The following is a 19182-nucleotide window of genomic DNA, read 5'->3' on the forward strand; positions in this document are numbered from 1 at the left end:
TGATTCAAATCAATGTCATTCCTATAATGCCAATTTATAACAACCTTCAAAGTGCTTTATATTTTAAGGTAAAAACCCTAACAATAAACTGACCCCTATGATCAGCTGGGGGCGAGGGGAAAGAGGAGACCAAATCCTCTAACATTTTCACCGACATACACTTTCTCTTCTTTCTTTTTTTATAGCCTTATTGGCTTATTTTGATGTCTTCAGACTGAAAGATATTTTTTTCTTATATAAATAAATTGCATTTGAATCAATGTAAGTAAAAAAATAAGTAGTGCATGTATTGCCATTTTTGGTAAAATCTCACACAACAGATATTTTAAAGTGCTGAACAGTCACACCGGTTGTTTATACCAAATCCTCTTCATGAGGTCCTCTGGTGACCTCTGACTCAGTATCATTGTCCTCAGTATCAAGGTCCTCCATGGAGCTGTAGCTTGAGTCTGCATAAGAACTGGACTCCTTAAAGGCAATTGAAAAACCATTAGCACAAAAATGGATTTCTGTACTGTTTAAAGAATACAAGTAATCTATCTATGCAGTATAGTTGCAAATACCCTTCTCCCTTGCAGGTATGACTTCCGGCTTCCAGTTTTCTTCCTCTCTTTGGGTTCCGTGTCCACAAAAGCTACATAATGGATGAGGGTGTGTATTCTGGATGAATGCAACATAAGAATGTTAGACTGTCTCATTGACTACCAAAAGACTGGGATTTGATCTAAGAGGTCACCTGTGGTATAGCATCGCAAGGAACTGGATAATAACCGTAACAGCAAATCCCATAATGAACATGAAGGGAACTGGTTCAACTTTGATAACATCTCCTGTTTTCTGTAACTGAAGGTTTAACTTTGGGATGCTGATGGCAAAGATGCTATTGAAGATCTGGAGGATGAAGGTTGTCACCAGCCAGAATGCATTCAAGATGAAGAAGGAAAAGTTGATCTGTGTGTAACGAGAAAAAGAAAGTAATTTAAGATTAACTGCACTTGTTTTCCTGTAGGAGAAGTACCAAAGTTCATGTTGATAATAATGATACAAAGTAACAGTGCTTTCACCCTGGAATTCTAAAGATGTACAGTATGCCCCTTCTTGATAACACATCCTCCCACACTTACTTTATTTCTCAGCTGTCGCAGCTCACTGGCCATCTTTTTCTGTTTTTCTTTGTCATCAGGTAGAGGTTTAAGATACTCCTTTTGAAGCTCTTCCCAGAATTCCTTTTCCTCCTGGAAACGACAGAAACGTTTTCAATAGTTGAAACTAAAGAAATGGCAAAAAAAGCTTTAAAGGAAAATAACCCACAAACATTCCTATTGCATTTAAATTTTAATTGGCAAGATAAGCATGTGTGTTTGTTAAAGCACAGTAATTACAGTAAGTTCATCATCAGATGTGAGAAGTAACAAATACTATGTCCAAGGTCCAACTGCTGTAAACAAAACGAGCTAACTTCACTCAGAGATGGAGAAAGATAAGAAAGACAGGACAGGGGAGGAAGAAGAGAGGTTAGATTTAAAGGTAAGGTCAGTGGCATTTGATAAAATAGAAGTTCAAAGCTTCTCTCTCTCTATCTCTCTCTCTCTCTCTCTCTCTCACTCTCTCTCTCTCTCTCACTCTCTCTCTCTCTCTCTCTCTCTCTCTCTCTATATATATATATATATATATATATATATATATATATATATATATATCTCTATCTCTCTATCTCTCTATCTATCTATATATATATATATAAGTTCTCGTGTTTTTAAATTAGATATTGGGTGTGTACATGTTTTTTTTGTATTGTGAAACATGAAACAACATACTGAGGAAGACTAACTTTCATTTAAAGACTGGATCTACAGGTTAGCGCAGGATAAACAGGTAAGTCGTCTGTACTGTGATGGATTTAAAGTAAAGAACAGTGTGTGACTGGTGCACAGTGGCGGTGGTTTCATGGTCAGAGTTGGGTTAGATCATTTGTAGCAGAGATTCATATGAGTTTTAGTTCATAAGGCTGAGATCCACTGACTGAATTTCACCTTCATAGCAACTTTATACCATCTAGAAAACAGACAGCATAAACAGTGTACTGTCAGTGTAGAGGTTGGAAATCAGCCAGGAACACTCATGAAACATCTGCTCACACCTGGTTGATTTCAGGCTTGTACAACCACAAAGAGCAGCAGGTCAGCTGATCAGAGACCTGTACACTGGAAAAATCTACCAGAGCTCTCAATTCTTTTCCCCACACTGAGTCATCACAATTAATTTTAGGGTTCCTCACCCTGCTGAATCCAAGTGGAGGAACCCTAAAACACCTGTTTAGAGGCAGTCACCCTCTACAATGTAGGGATCAGAAGATAAACATATCAACATAAATTTTGTTCTTTTTCTTCAGATTCAAGCTGATCATCATTCATTCATCATTATCATTATGTTGATATAACACAAGGACCAGTTAGCCTTGCACAAAAATAGAAATGTCCTCTAAAGAGCTTTTTTTGTTTCTTACTTTGAGTACATTTCAGACCTGGAACCTGGAGTAAAAAAGTTGAATCTGTACTTCAACTTTTACTGGAGTATTTTTTTAACAGTTTTAGTATTTGTACATACTGCTCATCGTCCTTTTTATAGATGGGAGTAAAGATAAATTCTGGACAGAGATGTAAACAAGGCAAATGAGATAACTGACAACACGTACACACCTGCTCGAGTGAGTCCTCTTGCAATTTCATGTCACTGGACAAATTCTGTAGCACCTCAATCCAGCTTGCTAATAAAAGGATGGCAAAAATCATTAAATCACAGCTGTATGTTTATCTGAATTCAAAAATAAACAAAAAAAACCTCAGAATGAATTTCATGGACTTACTTTGGATGTTGCTGTCTAATTGCCTGAAAGAAAATTTGGGAAAAAATAAAACTAAATATCAGTACATAGGACTGATGTGCTGAAATTATTTTTCCAGCTTCAGAACATACCCCTGTTCTTCTTCTGTGATAGTTATATCCTCCACAATAGTGTTTTGGGGTTCAGGTTCAAGCTGCTCAGGCTCTTGGGCTGTGTTGTCCTGACTCCTACTCAGCTGTTCACCTTGAAATCTCTGGCTGGATTTTTTGCAGCATTTGATCCATGAGACGAGCCATTGGCAGATACTTTTGGCTGCAAACAAAATCATACACGTTTCATAAAACAGAAAAACAATAACATCTGTGAGTGTCATAGAAAAAAGTCGAATATCTCTTACCTTTCTGTGCTCTCGTTTGTGGCTTGAGAGTTGGAGGTGGGGCTGCACCAGCAGCAGGTTTTGTCTCCCTGGTGCCCCAAGACACATTGTTCATGTTAACCATGGAGTAGATGGTGAGCAGAAGGTAGGCGCTGGGGATGCAGATGATGTAGAGAAAGCCATGGAACACCAGAGGAAATTCCTGAGGATGCATTGCTGCAGTGATTAGGTAAAGGATGGCCATGAAGATGATGAAAATGCTGCTGGGTGTCAGGATGGTTTTCTCTTTCAACATTGATCCTGAATAAACAAGACAGGTGTTGAAGCAGGTTTAAGTATTTCTTGTCAAAACATTAAACAAAATCTGAATAACAAAATGCAAAATTTATTATAAGTTAAATCTGATTAAACATAACATACCAATAATAGAAATTGTCACTGTCAACATAAGGAATGCATAACAGAGACTCAAGATTGCTGCAATGGTAATTTGAGTGTCTGACTTGAGCTTGAAACAAAGACCCAGGTAGATGGCTGGAGGTATCACAGATATGACAAGAGCAGCAGCAGAATTGATGTCCAAAACGAAGGTTAAACTACCTGCAAGATATTTGTCATGTTTTAAAGTTGTATCCATTTTTACCTCAAATAACATTTCAGTGGACACAAATTCACATGTGCACAGGTGATTTTGTAAAACACAAAGGTGATACTTGCCTGCAACCAAAAGACAGATGGTGGAGGGTCCCAGGATGGATGAAATCATACCAAACAGCTGGTAAAACATGAATGGTTTGGAAATGGATTTATTCCTTTTGGCAATAATTTCGGTGGAACCCAGCAGATCCACCACATTGGCCATTGTTGAAGGCCCCCATCGCCGGCGCTGAAAATAGTTATGTTAGGGCTTATTTGCTAATAGCACAAGCAATGTATGGATAGGTGAATAAATTCTATTAAACTTGGAGTAAAAAAGGAGACTGAGGCGTTATCTTTTTTTTATAACAACACAACACCAAATGCAGTATCGTTAGAAAGGTTTTCACCTGGTTGTAGAGTTCCTTGAAGTCCATCGGTGCATTGGTGTAGGCATCAGATGCTGCATTGTACTCCACTCTCCATCCCTGCTTAAGTAGCAGAGTACATAACCAGCGGTCTTCACCTGTGGTTACAAAATATATATGAATATATGTGTGTGTGTAAATAAAGGGCCACTAGAACAAGAAGGCATCGGTGGGCAATAAATGGGAAATGGGAAATGGCCTGTATTTGTATAGCGCTTTTACTAGTCCCCCCTAGGGACCCCAAAGCGCTTTATACACCCAGTCATCCACCCATTCACACACACATTCACACACTGGTGGAGGCAAGCTACAGTTGTAGCCACAGCTGCCCTGGGGTAGACTGACAGAAGTGAGGCTGCCATATCGCGCCATCGGCCCTTCTGGCCAACACCAGTAGGCGGTAGGTGAAGTGTCTTGCCCAAGGACACAACGACCGAGACTGTCCGAGCCGGGGCTCGAACCGGCAACCTTCCGATTACAAGGCGAACTCCCAACTCTTGAGCCTCGATCGCCCCACAATAGACGAAAATAGGGCGCTGTTGGAATGCTACTATGCAAGTAACCCCGGCGGAAGAGGTTACATGAATGGGATGAGGGACCTATGGAATCTTTGAGCTACTAGTTTGTTTGCCGTCAATGTGGATGTTGGGTATCAGTAGGGACTGCTCTCACAGCTATTGACGAGGTACAACACACATACTAGGGGGAGCCAGGATGACAGGTCAGGGGGGAGATATCATCACTCTCAAGTGCGATAGAAGAAGGATCGCGAGATCTGAGGAACTGATTGAAGACAGAATCAGAAGTGTTCCTTCTTCCTGATGTTGCCAACATTCGATATCACTACGTCTATCACTACAGGTGTCTTTTCTGCTTATCTACCACCCCTATGTCCAGTTGGTTAACCACCACCATTTTGTCGGTCTGTATCTGGAAGTCCCACAGGATCTTAGCTTGGTCATAGGGCTCTCATCCTATTAATGTACCCTTTCCTCTTACTTGCGTAGTAGCATTCCAACAGTGCCCTGTTTTCGTCTCTTGCACACCGATGCAGTCTTATTCTAATAGCCCACTTCTCATCAAGGTGCCAAACTTGAAGGCCAGACTGCCAGTGGCGACAGTGGAATAAAAAATATATACAAAAATATTAGAGTGGTCTTTAAACTGTTTGATTATTTACCTTGGTCATACTGGATGTAGTGACTGGCCTCTGTGGACTTGGTAGAATATGTCTTCATCACATTGTCATCCATTAGGGCCTCTGCTCTGAATAGACTGAAGCAGCCAGGGCTGCACAGCACGCAGCCAATCATGTGCTCAGCTGTCTTCTGCAGCCAGTGACTAACAGCATACTCAAACTTTTGGAACCAAACAACAGGACCTGCAAAGGAAATACAAAGTTACTTTTAACTCTCTACAATGTCTACTGCTTTCAGCTGGGTATTTTTGTTCTTCTAGTTCTGTGTGCCTGCTGATTGAGTCCATTGTTTTGGGATTTTTTGGGCTCTAAAAAGCCAACTCTGAAAATAAACCTGTAAAGTGGAGTTGAAAGCATGCAGTAAATTAAATTGATGGAGTTGGGCCGTGCGAGTTTTTCTTTTTGTTCGTTTTATTTTTTCAACTAATTTCCACCTTTCAGTGACTAAAATAAATAAATAAATGCATCATTAGCAGTGATGGGAATAACGGCGTTACAAGTAACGGCGTTACAAGTAACGGCGTTACAAGTAACGGCATTACAAGTAACGGCGTTACTAACGGCGTTACTAACGGCGTTACTTTTTTCAGTAACAAGTAATCTAACCAATTACTATTCCTATCGTTACAACGCCGTTACAGTTACTAACAAGAAAATGCGGTCCGTTACTATTTTTCAACAAACAGGCGGTTGAAGCTGCGTTCAGCTTACCACATCTTATATCAGTTGCACGGAAGTAGCTGTAAGTAATCTGGAGGCTACAGCTTTAAGCAGCTGCGCGCGCTCCCGCGGACGGTAATCACGATCACTGTCTAGCTGTCGTGCTAGACAGTGATCGTGCTCCCTTAGCTCCAGGTGTTGTCCTGGAGCTAAGGGAGCAAAACAATAGCACGGGTGCTGCTGTTTGACTGAGGAAGAATAAAGTAGTCGTGGTAAGCCAATCACACTTCCACTTAAAGACAAAGCAACAACAGTCATGATAAACAATATATACCCGGCGTTTTTTCATCAATAGTTTCGTCACGTTTGGTGTCTAAGGACAGCGCTAGCAAGCACTCTCTGCTTATGAGAGAAAAAAACAAAACAAAACAAAAAACAGGGGAAGTTTTAGGAGTGACGGCGAGAGAGAGCGAGTTTTGAGATGTGAGAGATTTGTGACGTTTAGCGTGTTTGGAGTGTGTAGTTAATGTGTTGTCTTGTGTAGTTAGTGTGTAGTGTTGTGGATAGTTTTGTGTTGTGTGTCAGAACTATGAGGTGACTGCTGTCTCCAGGTAGAAACAGGAGTGATACACCTGCTGCTGTCAGACCTGCAGGTATCAGGCTGTGATGTTCTCCTTTATAGTGGACAGAAATTATTTTTTTGGAGTGGCACAAATAATTTGTGTGGCATCTTATTGAAGAACAGCTGATTGTTCTGTAAATAGTTTGAAATGGTGATTTAAAAAACGGGGTAAAAGGTAAATGGCTGCAAATAACTTTGTTGTTTGCAAAACTTGTGCATAGGATTTTAAAATTGACAATTTATATTTGAATTAAATTTATGAAATATGATTCATTAAACATGTTTGTGGTTGTTAAAGTAAAAAATAAAACTTGATCTGATTTTATGGTTTTTGTCTGATTTTAGATCAATTGTGTTAAGTATGTCAAAATGAAAACATGACTGGAAATTCAGACACGCGAGGTTGTGCTGAAAAGAATGATACCAAAGTAAATAGTTTTAAAGGTAAAATGTGGAGGGAAAATCAAAAGTAGTTAAAAATGGCCAATTATACTCTGGACCCCAGAGGGTTAAACATTTTTTTTAAAGCAACGCAATAGTTACTTTTCAAGTAATTAATTACTTCTAGAATATTGTAACTCTGTTACTAACTCAGTTACTTTTTTGAAGAAGTAACTATTAACTATAATTAATTACTTTTTCAAACTAACTTGTCCAACACTGATCATTAGTAACTGCTGTGAGATTAGTATTCCTCTGCAATAATGAGTGTTACCATTAGGCGGTGTTGTGATCCATCCTTTTAGTTGCGTTGAACATGAGCTGTGGTGTGTGTACAGACATAACTAAACTGATGAGACAAGAATTTTCGTCATTGTCACTACTGGATGTAATTCCATGGAAACATGGTGTTGTATGCTCAGTATTAAGCACTGCAGATTAAAGCATCAATGTGCATTTTGCATCCAAGAATTCTCTATGCTAAGAAACTATCTTGGGGCCCAGACGACAGAAGCTTGTTGTATGCATGATATTGTGCACAATTACATTTTATCTCCACCTCTTTGCTTTTTTATAAAAACAAGATGTACCTCATCTAACTGCTGGCCCAAACGGGTGATTTTGCATTCATGTTCTCAATGAACATGTCACTTAAGATATCGATAATTATTAGTTGTTGGAATGATGGCAGCCATTCAGAAATTATTAACATGTCTTCCAATCCAAATCTTTATAAAGTCCCAATGACATCTTACTCATATGTTTTTTTTTTTTTATTTTGTTACTATGTGCAAACCTGATCCAGTGGGGTGAATCCTGCCACATGCTGCACCAACGCGAGGGTACATTCTGAGACGGTCGATGAGCAACACCACAGAAGCAGGCTGGAAGTCAGTGTCCCCATCCAAAGCCAGGACGTAGGTGTTGTGCTTCTCTTTCTGGAGAAACATATACAATTTGCTTTGTTTGACCCTGAAGCTTTGGTTGTTTTTTATGCACCATGACAGTTGTTAGCAAGCATGTTTGAGCAAATCAGAAACTTTCTCTTTCATCTTACCTGAGCTTGTTTTTTTAGCTCGTGCTCATCCTCTCCCCTCTTCCAACGAATGTAATATTTGCTCATGAGTTTCCAGCCCAGGAGATAGTACAAATACATGATCTACAAAAAAACATAAATAATAATTAAAAATCCAATCTTTTTTACAACTCAAGACTTCAGATGATCTACATTACATGTTGCAGTTAATCATTTTCCCACCTGAGACCATCTCTTTTTGTGACGGATGCGTTCTTTATCCTTGAAGTGAACCACAATGTTGTTCCCTTGAGGCATGTTGATAAAAAGACGACCTCCATATGGCGTCTGTATGATTTTCTGATCAGGGACTTGTTGCTGCTTTCTGAAGAACTTTTGATCAACGTTGTTGAAGATGCTGATGATAGTCAGTAAGAAAAAATGTCTCTAAATTAATAGAGATTATAGTCCAGGATGGTAAAATCAATCCTGGACCTAAATGCATTAATAGCAGACTGCATGTAAACATACCCATAAACCTCTTTAATAACTTCTACAAGGTTCTTGGCATATTCATTCAGATGGCGACTCCCCTCAACATGTTCAAATGCGTCATCAAAGTAGATATGAGCTTCAAAAGTGAAATCATTGAACTTCGGGTCCTCCTTTGGTCTGTATTTGTCCAGTCTGTAAGGAAAAGCATGAACAGGAAGTGTGGGGAAATCCACAGCAAGAAAGTAAATTTTTATGATTTTAATACAGTAAACTGGCGTGGCCAAAGACACATATTTTTCACATTATTTTTGAGTGTAACATTGGTACTTTTCACTGTTGTTGGTTTTTCTTTAACTAAATTAAACCCTAATTAAATTTCAGATGCTCTTAATGATAAACTTTTAGTTTTTTTCACATTTTATTTGCTTTAAGGAATAACTGAATTTTCCATGTGGAGAGGGGAAGTCCAGAACATAGTAGTAACTCATTAAAGATTGAAGTTAGAGGAATAGCAAGATTTTTTTTTTCACAGAATCAGTGAGACTCACCTGAATATTGATATTATAATGTTCATCATCTCCTCGTAGGTCTCGTGCCACATGGTCGCACACAGATACACCATGACTGGTTCAAAATACCTACGTCTTCACATAAAATATTTATATGTGTATATTTAAAATGCATTGCATATTTGTAGTTTGAAGAATTGACAGTATCATAAAATATTGCCTATACCTAGTCACAACTTATAAAAACACCATGTCCAAACACACCTAAATGAACCACAGAAGCACAATGAAAGAACAATGGTACACACACTTACTTTTTCATCCTTTCTTTGGTCTGGATGTCAAATCGGATGTTGAGGAGGAGCGACTGCTCGATAAAGGCTCCCTCATACAACCTCCTCATGAACAGGTCTTGAGTCCTCTCTATTCGGTGCACATTGAGCTTCCAGAGATGTAGGGTTACCAACACAAAGCCAATCCACCAGCACACTGCTGAACCTGAAGGAAGGTAAGGAAAATATTATTCATTGAACACTTTTTTTTATCAATAAATATGCTGATAATTTATAACACTCTATTTTATTACCTGTGAGTATGCCAATGTCAGCTATCTTGGACATGTCAAGGAAGCACAGAGTGTATGTAACATCCAGCACCAGATGTGGAAACACACTGTCATTCAGGCTTTGATTCCTTCCATCCACAGCCACCTTACAGTAGTCTGTGAAGTTGATGTTTGTAGTCCCATTCAGGCTTGTTCTGTAGTCCTGATAGTAAACAATAACTGGAATGACCAGCAGAGCCAAAACAGCTAGAGAGGCCAGGTATAGAGGAAGGATGAAGCATCGCCGCAAAGCATGCATCTTGCAGGCTACCAAGGCAAACCAGTGGCAGAGTGCTGAGGAGACCAGCTGGACCCCAATGATGATGGCTATAATTCTTGTCTCATGGCTCGGGATGGAGGTCAGAATGCTCCAGTCCATTTTGGCTAGAGGGACGTAGGCCCCAACTACACACGCAGTCACAACGATCCTCATGAGGCTGGAGAGAATGTGCAGTATGTTCTGGCACTCTTTTATGTCATTGCAAAGGTTCTCGAGGAAGGTGGGGCTGCTGTTCGCTGAGATTGTTTTTTTCAAGTAGTTTTCCCACCAGTTGAAAGACACCAAAATAGACCCTCCAACAGCTAACCCCACCCAGATGATCATGTTGTTATCAGAAGGATTCTTTGTAATATATAACAGAAGAAACAGGACATAACCAATCAAAATAAAGATGAAACCAAAGATGCAAGGCAGCACGAAGTGTTTCGTTTGTTTGGCAGAACACTGAGCGATCAGCTGTAGGATTGCAGAGATGACAGCTACTCCGTTGAATATCGTCACATTGGTCACAATGTCCAAGTGTGGCATCGCCACGATGGTGAGAATTGATGCACCTGCAGAAACCAGAAACTCAAAAAACAGAACCTAAAGAAGAAGCAGAAGATGATTACATTTTAAAGCATGATGAGAAAAAAAAGTTAAAATCTGCAGACTTTCTGTTTTTAGCATCAAAGTTTTCTTACTAGGGCTGCAGTTGTTTTTCTGGGCACCTTTGATGTTTTATAACATGATTTCCAGATGCTTTTGAGGAATAGAAATACACTGGAGGCGATGAGAGAGCAGCCGATACACAGCAGTGCAACGGGTTTCTGTTCAGGAGGGAGAGTCTTTGTGCCTTCATTGGACAACGTGATTAGGAGGAGAAAAGACGTCTGTAAGAGAGGAAAAGAAATCTCTGAATGTGTCAGTTATTAGTGACGCTATTTTTTGGCAAGGGAAAATCAACAACTGCTCTGTGTGATTGATTCCTTAGAATAAGTATAAATATTAATATCTATCTTTTTAGCTGCAGCAGAATAAATATCATATATGTTTAAAAAATGTCCAAAAAACAACAAACCTTGCTACATAATGCTGATCCAAACACAATAACAGTTACAGCAAACAGACAAATGATCTTCAGCAATTTGATCATTTTCCATGGTGTCTGTTCATCTTCAATGATTGGGACTTCTTGACAGGTGTCCCACGGCCTCCTGAATGAAAAGACAAAAAGTCAAAGTCTGACGTAGAAAGGCATGTAAAGAGCACAGTTAAGTGTAAATTATTGAGCCTGATAAAATGTATTAAACTTGTTAAATAATGTCAAATGATAAAATTAAAATGTCCTAAATGGCACACATATTTCTTACTATTTCTGTGTTATGGCTAATGGCTAAAATTAAAATATAAAAATTACATTTCTTTACAGATCACACTTACTTTGGTAAATCTCTTTGCTCCTCCATGATTAATACAGCAAATGAATGTCTCTGTTTGGAAGCACTATATAGCGGTTTAGGTATGAGTCATCATGTAGCCACTCCCACATGTAAGGGAAATACCTGATTGCAGCAGGTGAAGAGAAATATGAACAAACAGGATCCAGAAAAACTGAAACTAACTGCATATTTTCACGTTTAGTGCATAATATTTAGTAGGATATTAAGAATCTTTAACTATCTGTACATAATGTATGGGACATGCAGGAAACACCTGTAGGTTTTTTCTTCTGTTCTTAGGAGTTCTGTCCCACAAAAACAAAGGTTCCATCCTCTAAGAAATATATGTTGATTAAATTTTCTGCCAGTCTCCAAATATTTAACTTATGAATTCTTTTTTTAATTCTTTATTTTATTTATGCTTTAGAGCAGGGGTTGGGGGAACTCCAGATCTCAAGGGCCAGTGTCCTGCAGATATCACCCTGGCTCAACATACAAATGGGTCAAACGTCAAATGATTAGTTCATTATCAGGCCTCTGGAGAACTTCAAGACATGTTGAGGGCTGAGGAGGTAATTTAGCCATTTAAATCAGCTGTGTTGGATCAAGGACATCTAAAACCTGCAGGACACCGGCTCTTGAGGCCTGGAGTTCCCCAGCTTAATCTTTGTAGCTTTAAGTGTTGCTGTGCATTTACTGTACATGCAGAGTTACATTTATGTGGATAGTCGATGTGGATAAGTACATATCTTAGTAAGCTTAACAAGCCATTTCATCTTGGATTAAACTAAATAATAAGTAAAAACAGTAACAACATCCTGTTGTTGATACTTTGTGCTAAACAACAGCTCAAGAAGAGCACATCATAATGTTTCTTACTTTTGGTTTTGTGAACAATTGCCTCAGTATTTTTGCTCCACTGTATAGCACAAAAAGCACAAGTGTCCATTATTATTATTATTATTATTATATATTTTTTTAAAATGTATCTTCATGGTGTTATACATTTTTTCTCCCTCATCTGTATTTATGAGTCATTGATGTCGGACCGAAACTACAGAGAATAATGCGTGACTGCATTTATGTAGAAATAGTTTTTCATCTGTGTGGAACTCTTGACAATTGTAACTACCTATGGTACATGCTCAAACTATGAGTGCTGAAATGCACACCCATTACAAAGAACAACATCTTTTCAGAATGTAGGTGTGAGCGGTTTTACAAGGAAATTTAAAAATACACTTGAAAAAACACTAGTTGTCCCGTAAGTATCATTCAAAGTAGGATGTCTATGTGCTATTCAGATAGTGTTAAACTCGCCATAAACTAAGCCTCATAAAGTATTGTGGACTGAAAGAGAAAATTAACTATATTATAAATAACTGAGATTATATTTTTGAAAGAGCTTTATTGCTGACAGAGCAAACTGTGATTTGTGTATACGTGTGTTTGCCTACCATAGCAGGAACCACAAAAGGGATTTAAAGGGTTTTGCCCCCATCCAAAGCCAGGATGTAGGTGTTGTGCTTCTCTTTCTGAAGTATGCTTGTTTTTTTTGTCTTTCATGTTGACAGATGTTATCAATATTCTGTCATCAATGTAAGATTTATTCATGAAATGTTTATAGCTTTATAGTCGGCAACAAAATGAAGGCCAAGTTTAAAATGGTCCTGTTGCCATGTGGTTATAATCAGAGAAAATATCTATAGGAGTTATCTTTTTAAAGTTCCATTTAGCATTAAGTGATCCAAAGTGATGCAAAAAAGTGTTTTAATTAAAAGTGAGACATCAACATAACAACAATAATGTAAAACCTATGACTGTAACTAGGGATGGGTATTGATAAGATTTTCATGACTCCGATTCCAGTTTTGATTCTGTTTAACGATTCGATTCTTTATCGATTCTTTTTTAAAAAAGGAGAACACTAAGATCGATTAGCTTAGAACTTTGTTTTATATCTTCTCTTTGAACAAGATAGAAATTTAGGAGTAACATGGCCTTACAAACCCAACAGTGACATCTTAAGAGATCCACAGCCTATCGCTCTTCAATGGGGTGTCACAGGGTCCCCAGGAAAAAAATTGTAAATGTAAAATAATAAAATAAATATTCTTCTGTAGCAATAACAAAGTATAACATAAATTGTTCTGTAGCAATTACACAAGAATATCCAGTAATGTCCCTGCCTACAATTAAACACATTCACTGGGGTGCAAGCCTTTTACCACAAACTGAGTCACTGCTCGGTGACATTCGTCTATCCTGGCCTGAAAGGAGACGCTACCGGTAGACTGCAGTGACAACTGCCAGCATCTGAGCCAGACTCTGTCTCTCTCATCATGGTCACCTAAACGCACAGTAATGGCAGGTTTTGTAATAAGGCAGATCACGCTAACATAATATGCACTGTTAGTTTATTATTTACCTGCCGCATTAACGGGAGAGGACGTGCAAACGTTACCGCTGCTGCTGGGTGGAGATTCACGAGTCTGGAGCGGAATTAAAAACACGACATTCATTTAAGGTCATCGTGTGTTTTGTGAGCAAATGCTTTTGCATATTTGTAGTGTTTCCTCCCTTAAATGAAATATCTACTTTGCAAGTATTGCAAGTTGCCCTGTTGTCATCCATTCTCGTAAAGTATAATTAAACTTTTTAGTGTTTGAGCCGCTTAGGCGCCGTGTTTTCTGCCAGGTAAATGACGCTCTGCAACATGGTGATGTCATTCAGGGCGACTGGAATAAGGAAATCGTTTGCAAAAATGGCAAACAATTCCAAGGAATTGAAACAGTGGGAACCGGTTCTCAACAAGAACCGGTTTTCGATACCCATCCCTACCTGTAACAGACAGGTCCGTCCACGTGCACGCATTTCTTCCTGCTGCTGTAAGGTTTCAGGGAGCAGACACAGTCTCATGGGTCATAATATTTAGTAGGATATTAAGAGTCTTTAACTATCTGTACATAATGTATGGGACATGCAGGAAACACCTATAGGTTTTTTCTTCTGTTCTTAGGAGTTCTGTCCCACAAAAACAAAGGTTCCATCCTCTAAGAAATATATGTTGATTAAATTTTCTGCCAGTCTCCAAATATTTAACTTATGAATTCTTTTTTTAATTCTTTATTTTATTTATGCGTTAGAGCAAGGGTTGGGGAACTCCAGATCTCAAGGGCCAGTGTCCTGCAGATATCACCCTGGCTCAACATACAAATGGGTCAAACGTCAAATGATTAGTTCATTACCAGGCCTCTGGAGAACTTCAAGACATGTTGAGGGCTGAGGAGGTAATTTAGCCATTTAAATCAGCTGTGTTGGATCAAGGACACATCTAAAACCTGCAGGACACCGGCTCTTGAGGCCTGGAGTTCCCCAGCTTAATCTTTGTAGCTTTAAGTGTTGCTGTGCATTTACTGTACATGCAGAGTTACATTTATGTGGATAGTCGATGTGGATAAGTACATATCTTAGTAAGCTTAACAAGCCATTTCATCTTGGATTAAACTAAATAATAAGTAAAAACAGTAACAACATCCTGTTGTTGATACTTTGTGCTAAACAACAGCTCAAGAAGAGCACATCATAATGTTTCTTACTTTTGGTTTTGTGAACAATTGCCTCAGTATTTTTGCTCCACTGTATAGCACAAAAATCACAAGTGTCCATTATTATTATTATTATTATTATTATTATTATTATTATTTTAAATGTATCTTCATGGTGTTATACATTTTTTCTCCCTCATCTGTATTTATGAGTCATTGATGTCGGACCGAAACTCCAGAGAATAATGCGTGACTGCATTTATGTAGAAATAGTTTTTCATCTGTGTGGAACTCTTGACAATTGTAACTACCTATGGTACATGCTCAAACTATGAGTGCTGAAATGCACACCCATTACAAAGAACAACATCTTTTCAGAATGTAGGTGTGAGCGGTTTTACAAGGAAATTTAAAAATACACTTGAAAAAACACTAGTTGTCCCGTAAGTATCATTCAAAGTAGGATGTCTATGTGCTATTCAGATAGTGTTAAACTCGCCATAAACTAAGCCTCATAAAGTATTGTGGACTGAAAGAGAAAATTAACTATATTATAAATAACTGAGATTATATTTTTGAAAGAGCTTTATTGCTGACAGAGCAAACTGTGATTTGTGTATACGTGTGTTTGCCTACCATAGCAGGAACCACAAAAGGGATTTAAAGGGTTTTGCCCCCATCCAAAGCCAGGATGTAGGTGTTGTGCTTCTCTTTCTGAAGTATGCTTGTTTTTTTTGTCTTTCATGTTGACAGATGTTATCAATATTCTGTCATCAATGTAAGATTTATTCATGAAATGTTTATAGGTTTATAGTCATTACAAAATGAAGGCCAAGTTTAAAATGGTCCTGTTGCCATGTGGTTTGTCGGGTGAAAAGGGAGGATAAAAACATCAAGTTCACCAGGGAAGACACAAAGGACGACTGTTTGCCTTTCCTGGACTGCGCTGTGCACATTGAAGAGAATGGCAACCTCAACATCGAAGTTTACCGGAAGCCCACACACACGGACCAGTACCTCCTGTTTGACTCCCATCACCCTCTGGAACACAAACTTGGAGTAATTAGGACCCTACACCACCGGGCAGAACATGTTCCCTCTAAGCCTGAGGGGAAAAAGAAGGAACACACACATGAACACACACACTCAAAACGTGCGGCTATCCTAAATGGGCGTTCTTAAAGTCAGCAAAGAGGCACAGAAAAGAAGATCAGACACCAGCGAGGGAGGATAAGAAGGACAGACGCAACAACATTGTCATCCCCTATGTAGCCGGTGTATCAGAGAAACTCAGGAGGGTTTTCTCCAAGCATGACATCCCGGTGTACTTCAGACCCAGCAACACACTCAGACAAAAACTGGTTCACCCGAAAGACAAAACGCCAAAACACAGACTTAACAATGTGGTGTATGCCGTACAGTGCAGCGAGGAATGCCCAGACCTCTACATTGGAGAGACCAAACAGCCACTTCACAAGCGCATGGCACAACACAGAAGAGCCACCTCCACAGGACAAGACTCAGCTGTCCATCTGCATCTAAAGGTCAAAGGTCACTCTTTCGAGGATGCCAATGTTCACATTTTGGACAGAGAGGACAGATGGTTTGAAAGAGGAGTGAAAGAAGCATCTATGTCCACTGTGAGCGACCATCTTTGAACAGAGGCGGTGGTTTACGACACCAACTCTCTGCCATCTATAATCCAGTTTTGAGATCCCTTCCCAGACGCCTTAACGCCCACTCACATCCTGGGCCATCTGACCTCAGGAATTCGCATGATAAGGTGGGGCCAGGGTTCAAAAAAAACTCACCCGAAACTCTGGCTGATTGGGACTCACACCCAGTTCCACACAGGCGATTAGAGGATCATCAGGGGGTCCTTTTGTCCCTCTGTGGGGGGACACTCCCACTAGGTTTATATCTGGGACTCCCCACCATTTGACCTTAGAACTGAAGAAGCTTCTCGGATGAGAGGTGAAACGTCTTCAAGTAACTTAAAGAAGTCCAGACGCTTTTCTTTGCAAGCTCCTTTGACTACGATGACCTGGATGACTGAGAACCTTCACAGACAGAAAGGACTCTGCAGTGAAACTAAAGGGTGAACCTCCAAGTGTGCGCCTGTGGACTAAGCCTAACCACCAGTTAAAGGTAAGATGCTAATGTTAGCATTGCAGCATGTAGCACCACTCTTTTATGATCATCTTAGCTCATGAAAATATTACTTCCCAGCACTAGAAGTTAGCTACATTTTTTGTAAGCTTCACAAATAAAGCTTGAAGCAGCTCTGACTATTAGAACCAGCACTTAGCCCTGTTACATCTGTACCCTGTGTTAGAGCAATGGCTGCAGCCTACAGCCTTTTAAACACATCTGTCCAGATGTTGCCACATTACTCTCTGATGCTTTGAGTTAAAAGAACTAACTCGGGGTGATTAAAATAACAGCTGTCAGTTCTCTCATTCTTCATATCAATGCCCTCTGCTAAGATCGGAGATGACACTACTGATTTGAGTTCATGGGATGGGAAAAGTCATGTGCACCCAGTGAAGATTAACATATCGACAATATTTCAAATCACAACAAAGTAAAAAGCTCATTCAGTTATAACATGATGGAAACTGAAGCTGCAATTGAGATTTTGCTTTTTTGATATTTCTTTTTTAAATTTTACCTGGAGGAGATTAGTGAACAATCACTGAATGTACCTCTACTGAGACCCAAAGATAATTAGAACATAGATATAAGCTAATGATGAACGGACTAATTAAGTATATTTACAGACTCTAACTTTCAGACTATAACAGCTGTTCCATGATGTCCCAAACAAACATAAATAACTTTTGCTCCATATTTACTTTTTTCAGGACATACGCCAGGACAGCCATGCTTTATTTGTACTAGCCGGCTTGAAAACACCTAATGTGATGGCTGAAAATGAGATCTTTAAAACTGAAAACATTTAAACATTAAAAGACGACTATCCCATATTCACTGAATTAATACATGTAAATATCAGTGACACAATTTGTACTTCTGTAACTACAGCTAGGCTTCATTCCAGATGTTAGTAAGGTATGGTTTAACAAGTTGCTCATATTAAACACATACCCCCAGCAGAGAATCTAAACTAAGCACAAAAAGTAGGGAAATTTGTGTTTGGTCAAATATTTCTTTATAAATAGGTTAGCATTGCTAGCACCTAGCAATAGGTTAGCAAAGTGCTTACTTTGTTATAACGAAGGCTGAACTATAGACCAATAGACACACTGATTAACTCAGAGTAATAGGTTATGAACCAGTAGTTATATTTTCCACAGTATGCAGTGTTGCAGAGGTCAGAGTGATTTTACAAACTGAAATACCCAACAGTTGGTGCACCCATGAAAAACTTGCGAAATGCAAAAGAACTTTTTCTGCTACTGACGCTTGTTTGGTGCTGTTTACTGGATCAGATGATTGAAGTCTGGATGTAATGTAATATAAAATTTTAATTATTTAACAAAAAGGGGCCTAACTGGCATGTGCAATGGGATGCTATCTCCGGCCAAGTATTATATTTTATTTTATAGTAATTTTATTTATTTATTTATTTATTATTTATTTGTATATTGGCTGTACAAAGGATCAATCATGATGACATAAATATTAATCACAAATGAGCAATTTAACTTCTTTTCCCTGTGTGCTGATTCAATGACCCACCACAAGATGGTGGGAACTGTTTCACTGCTGTCTTTACTGCTGTGTGTTACAGAATAGTAGAGCCAGTGAGTATTCACAGACACACATCCACTGACAGACATGCCCCAGACATTTAACTGAATTCTAAAAACTAGATGTGTGTATTTATTTCAAGTTTTGTTGTCATGGCTTTTCAAATGTATGCACACTTAATCAACTTAATTAATTTGCAAATTTAAGCAGAGATGAAAACTGCTTTTACAACTGGACATCTAAATAGACTCCTGGTTATAAGAAAAAGGGGATTGTTTATGCCATCATCCCCTTGTCTGCCACAGACTGTCTCAGTTTTAGACTAGAAAAACCCTCAGATTGTAAGAACTGAGATGATTTTGGAGGTCTTGTTATTTTACTCACACAGAA

At 38.9% G+C, this 19182-nt stretch overlaps 1 protein-coding gene across 1 annotated transcript; it reads right to left on the reverse strand.

Annotated features, from left to right (window-relative positions):
* Positions 1 to 354: 354 nt before the first annotated feature.
* LOC148096627 (chitin synthase chs-2-like) lies at positions 355 to 11557 on the reverse strand. The gene is made up of 22 exons (XM_087835327.1): positions 11532 to 11557; positions 11170 to 11305; positions 10793 to 10981; positions 9812 to 10694; positions 9540 to 9723; positions 9265 to 9360; positions 8753 to 8908; positions 8465 to 8639; positions 8264 to 8365; positions 8003 to 8144; positions 5466 to 5666; positions 4268 to 4383; positions 3935 to 4107; positions 3642 to 3817; positions 3243 to 3521; positions 2977 to 3157; positions 2867 to 2889; positions 2700 to 2767; positions 1125 to 1235; positions 737 to 951; positions 564 to 660; positions 355 to 468 (listed from the first exon to the last, which is right to left on the reverse strand). The coding sequence occupies exons 1-22, from the start codon at positions 11555 to 11557 to the stop codon at positions 355 to 357; spliced, it is 3843 nt and encodes a 1280-aa protein (XP_087691453.1).
* Between the last annotated feature and the right edge of the window lie 7625 nt (positions 11558 to 19182).

This window comes from Neolamprologus brichardi, chromosome 22, assembly GCF_056152115.1.
Source record: "Neolamprologus brichardi isolate AB-2024 chromosome 22, ASM5615211v1, whole genome shotgun sequence".
Lineage (NCBI taxonomy): Eukaryota > Metazoa > Chordata > Actinopteri > Cichliformes > Cichlidae > Neolamprologus > Neolamprologus brichardi.

What these genes read in the sequence shown, in the direction of transcription:
- LOC148096627 (XM_087835327.1), bottom strand. Translation starts at nt 11,557, where the DNA reads ATGGAGGAGCAAAGAGATTTACCAAA. An exon ending in GATTCACCCCACTGGATCAG is followed by an intron (nt 5,667 to 8,002) that starts GTTTGCACATAG and finishes TTTCCTTTGCAG; the next exon opens with GTCCTGTTGTTTGGTTCCAA. An exon ending in ACAAACGAGAGCACAGAAAG is followed by an intron (nt 3,158 to 3,242) that starts GTAAGAGATATT and finishes TTTTGTTTGCAG; the next exon opens with CCAAAAGTATCTGCCAATGG.